Source organism: Haplochromis burtoni, unplaced genomic scaffold (genome assembly GCF_018398535.1).
Source record: "Haplochromis burtoni strain Fernald_Lab_line unplaced genomic scaffold, NCSU_Asbu1 Contig_231, whole genome shotgun sequence".
NCBI lineage: Eukaryota > Metazoa > Chordata > Actinopteri > Cichliformes > Cichlidae > Haplochromis > Haplochromis burtoni.
The window spans coordinates 99,453-103,807 of NW_024582592.1; the positions used below are offsets into that span (position 1 = coordinate 99,453).

A 4,355-nucleotide genomic window follows, 5' to 3' on the forward strand; every position below is an offset into this window, starting at 1 on the left:
TGTAATCCGCCTCTGTTATTGGTTATAAAAAACGGGGCCTTCACTATGAAAGACTGAGTCAGTCTCTGCCTGTACTTTACAAATAACCTCAAGCTGGCTACAACAAGATAAGAAACACATTTTAATAAGTTACTGTAAAAGTAGAACAATTAAAATGTGTCATCTTGTCCACGTCTGCCATCGGCCTCGCTCTCTTCCAGCATTCGCACTGCTCCAGTCTGCAGCTCCACATTCGGTCTCTGCTCAGTTCAGCTGCGGTTGGACATCTAGATTGTTGGCCTGTAAGTCTAGATTCTGCTATGCAGGTGTGTCACTGGTTTATAATCTGTGACAGAATTGCACAATACAAGCTTGTTTGTGTAACCAAAATGAGAAGAAACAGCAGTTTTCTGTGTTTCAGTATCTTTGTCCAACAAGCTGTAATTGAGTAACTATGGAAGCTCAGCCACATAATAGGAAAAGATCCATGTTATTGGAAGAGATACATAAAAATATAAACCAAGCCCTGGACGGGCTTTCGTTTGTTGGACAGTGTTCAACAGCAACATTCAGCTAACATTATTTATATTAGATTATAAAACCTAGTTCACTGTTACACTTGTATTAAAGGTCATACTCCCCATGAGAAAGTGTCCTAAATCAGTTTTAACTTGATTTCATTTATACTTGAGGCTTTTCGGCTTACACCAGAATTATGTCAGCTTCATTTGCAGCCTCTGAGGTTGCAGCACAGCTCGTGCGTGCTTGGACGGAGGCATCATAAGAGAACTGTGACACGCTGCTTTCTGCTTTTCCCAAAACGTTTCTGATGCCAGCTGACCAACAGGAAATGAGCTCAGGAAACTCTGATTCGTCTCCCTTTTTAGCGATCACAACACAAACCTCCTGTGGACTCGAATCATTGATGTGAATGATTGAACGGATGAATGAACGTAAACCGAGCGACAGCGAAAAGCCTGCTAGAAATAACAGGAACACTTAGGTCAACGTGTTTCGACAGCAGGCAGAGGAGCTACAGATCAAATCCTACAGTGCAGGTTATCACAGCAGCGCTGCTTCTGTCAACTATCCACCCAGAGTTGTAAAACACTGATTTGGACTAAAGCTTGGTAACACTAACGGTCCTCGGGTGCTGCTGGCTCACCAATAAAGGCACTCACCTACTACGACAGGCAGGACCTTCATAGCTTTCCTCTCCCTGCTGTTGAGCTTGGCTCTCGTCTTCATTTGCTGCTGGCTGAAGGTCAGCGTCGGCACCGAGTTCTCTCTGTACTGCCGTGGATAAGGAATCTCCTGTTGTATGTAGTCGCCAGAATCATCCATGCGAGACTGGGCTAGATCTCTCTCAATAATCCTGGGCAGAGGCATGGGCAGAGGTCCAGGGATGGTGCCCGGCACTGGGGCGAGGGTCGTGGTGATGGCGGCGTGCTGCAGCTTCCTGCAGGCCTCGATGCTGCTTCGTAGTTTGGCCTTACGGGTCTCCTCCCAGCGACGCAGCCCGCGGAAAACCCCAAAGTAGAGCAGGACCATGATGGGGCAAGGAATGAAGAAGGAGCAGACTGAGGAATACACCACATAGTTGTTGTCCTCCAATTTACACTCTGTGGGATCACGGTTAGGTACGTTGTTGATGCCAAATATGACAGGCGAGGCCACTGCTAAGGCCAGCAGCCAGGTGGCAGATAGCAGGATGATCTGACGATGGTCCACATGTTTGCGGTTGTAGTTTAGTGGAATGGACACGGCAATAAACCTGCAGAAAGAAAGAAGCGTTCACAAGGATATGTTTAACATCATGATCTCAAGCGCTTGGAAGCATTTTGGTTTCCATTCGTAGTCTATGTGTAGTCCAAATTTGATTGTCTAATCATTTTTAGTAAAGCTATCATTAAATACATTAAATACTGGTAAATAGTCTTTTGGTAAGTAAAAGAAGTAAAATAATCTAAACTTTGTCCTAGGAAACATTTAGCTTTTGTCCACTTCTGACAGGAAGTCTCACAACACTGGAAAAAACTGTTATTCTTACAGTAACACAGCTGTTCAGAGTTTATATTGCATGATTTTCATTTCAGTATTTCCTGTTACTTCCAATGTATAAGGTTAAAAATGTAAATTTCAGTGTCAAAGCTGAATTATTCTGAGTTACAAAAATAATTCTCTGTCCTCGTGTCACTGAGCAAAGACTCCGGAGACTAATTCAGTCATAGTTACTGTCAAGTTATACTTATTACGTTGATCGATCACGCTGGGTACGTAAGCGTTGTTTGGAGGTTTTAAATAAAAAGATAGACCTGGGAGCTTTGACAGTCATTTGTAAAGTGGACTCAGTCTATTAAAGGCTTTGGATGACTGTCTGCTGACATTTAGACAAACACAGGGACAAAATTTTTAGCCCCTCTATGAAAATTTCATTTAAAAAAATTGATGTTAAACAGAGTAAGGTTTTCACGCAGCTTTTCCTCTGGCCTATCCCAGCAGTCTTAGGGTGTGAGGCACCCTGGACAGGTCGCCAGTCTGTCGCAGGACTAACACAGATAACTATTTAACGTAACCCCACTAACTGCATGTCTTTGGACTGTGGGAGACGTGGGAGTACCGGGGGACAACATGCAAACTCCACACAGAAGGACCCCTGCCTGATGGTGATCCTGAACTCAGGATGACTTTACTCACTGGCTGCAGTGCTCAAGAGTAATATTTTGTGGTGGCTGTGCCTTTGAGAGAATTCAAAAAACAATTTTGATTCATTACAACCTCCCATGGCTCAACATTGATTTAACTTGGCAAACGAATATATCCGTCCTAAGCAGCTATATTTTCTGTCATTTTATTTTAGCTGCAATGATTTATAGTAAATCAGGCTTTTTGAAAAGCTGCAGTGACCTTGGACCTTTTCATGCTCTCCCGTAAATGATGAGTTCTCTTCCAAATCACCAAAGTTGCAAAGTTAGCATGACCCATAAAGCTACAACAGCCATATTAATGGTTAATTCACCAGACTGAAATAACCTGACATTGGCCTTTAAAAATAGAGAAATTTCAGTTTAGTGTGGATGTGGTGATACAGAAAGTCCACGAAACATTCGTTTTAATGCTTGTTTTTAACTTGAATTTCAGTTTGGAACTTAATTATTTTATAGGAAACAAAATGTGAGGAGTATATCTGGATTACACTGTTATCTGAATGAAATAACTATATCATGAAATTCCCTTTTTAATATTACGTTTTCTTCTTTGTAGCAAGTATTTGTGTCCAGAACAGCTGAAGGATTAATCACAGTATCTGCTGTGTTTTTGTTAGTTTTCACCTTTCAGACTCATCTTCATCGAATGCCTTTGACAGTAAAAGCAAGCATGTAGGAGCAACGTAAAGAGGTATACCTGTCCACACTGATAGCACAGAGGTTAAATATTGATGCGGTGCACAGCATCACATCCATGGTCATCAGGCCATCACACATCAGCATGTTTAAGGACCAGACTCCACCCTGAAACTGCACACACATAAACAAACACAAAAACACACAAACCTTGAGTCAAAAGAAACTCACTGCAAATATTCCCAATCCTCTTGTCTTAGTGCCACAAACGTTCCTGCATGAAGCATGACTCTGTCCCCTGACTTCTTCAGCGAGCACAGTAGGCATTAACTTTCAGACAGACTTTCTAATCTAGTGACTGTATGTGGACAAAGCACTGGTGTGAAGATTAACTGGCTGTGACCACTGGCACAGATAACAAGATCTCAAATGCAGCTAGTTAGGAGGAGCAAGGCTACACCCTGGTCTTTTGCCTGCAGATGTTGTGAATTATGGGTTGTGCCTTTTCTCAACACCAGAATAAAGCTCCCACTGTCTCCCCTCGGTCTTTATTTATCCTGATGAAAGACGAACAGCCGTCTCTGTTTTATGATGCTCTTTTTCTGATGAGTATAATTAGCTACCTCGCTAAGTCACAACAATCTGAGTGTTAATCCTCCAGAATTGTTATAATTAATAAACACCTGAATTCAAGACAACAGCTTTCTGTCCACTAGTACTTTAGGGCTCACACATTATTAGAAACTGAAGCGTCACATTTTGCATCTTTTTGCAGTCCTTTTGCCATTTTCTTTTGGTAATCATTTTACCGATATGTGCTGATTTTGTCACTCTGCAGTTTCTTTTGTATCTCTGTTTGCATCTTTGTTATTTTGCATCTGCGTGCGATCGTGGCTCAAGAGTTGGGAGTTCGCCTTGTAATTGGAAGGTTGCCGGTTCGAGCCCCGGCTTGGACAGTCTCGGTCGTTGTGTCCTTGGGCAAGACACTTCACCCGTTGCCTACTGGTGGTGGTCAGAGGGCCCGGTGGCGCC

The 4,355-nt window shown here is 42.7% G+C and overlaps 2 protein-coding genes across 2 annotated transcripts in view; one reads left to right on the forward strand and one right to left on the reverse strand.

Moving 5' to 3' along the window:
• Positions 1-4,355, forward strand: part of tppp2 (tubulin polymerization-promoting protein family member 2) — a 9,900-nt gene that overhangs the window by 2,134 nt on the left and 3,411 nt on the right. The window lies entirely within an intron of this gene.
• Positions 630-4,355, reverse strand: part of LOC121815502 (D(4) dopamine receptor-like) — an 8,914-nt gene continuing 5,188 nt past the window's right edge. Inside the window, exons 2-3 of the mRNA XM_042226857.1 lie at positions 3,385-3,497; positions 630-1,753 (exon numbers count right to left, since the gene is read on the reverse strand). Coding sequence (XP_042082791.1) covers positions 1,141-1,753; positions 3,385-3,497 — 726 coding nt within the window. The 3' untranslated portion in view covers positions 630-1,140. The remainder of the gene's footprint in view (positions 1,754-3,384; positions 3,498-4,355) is intronic.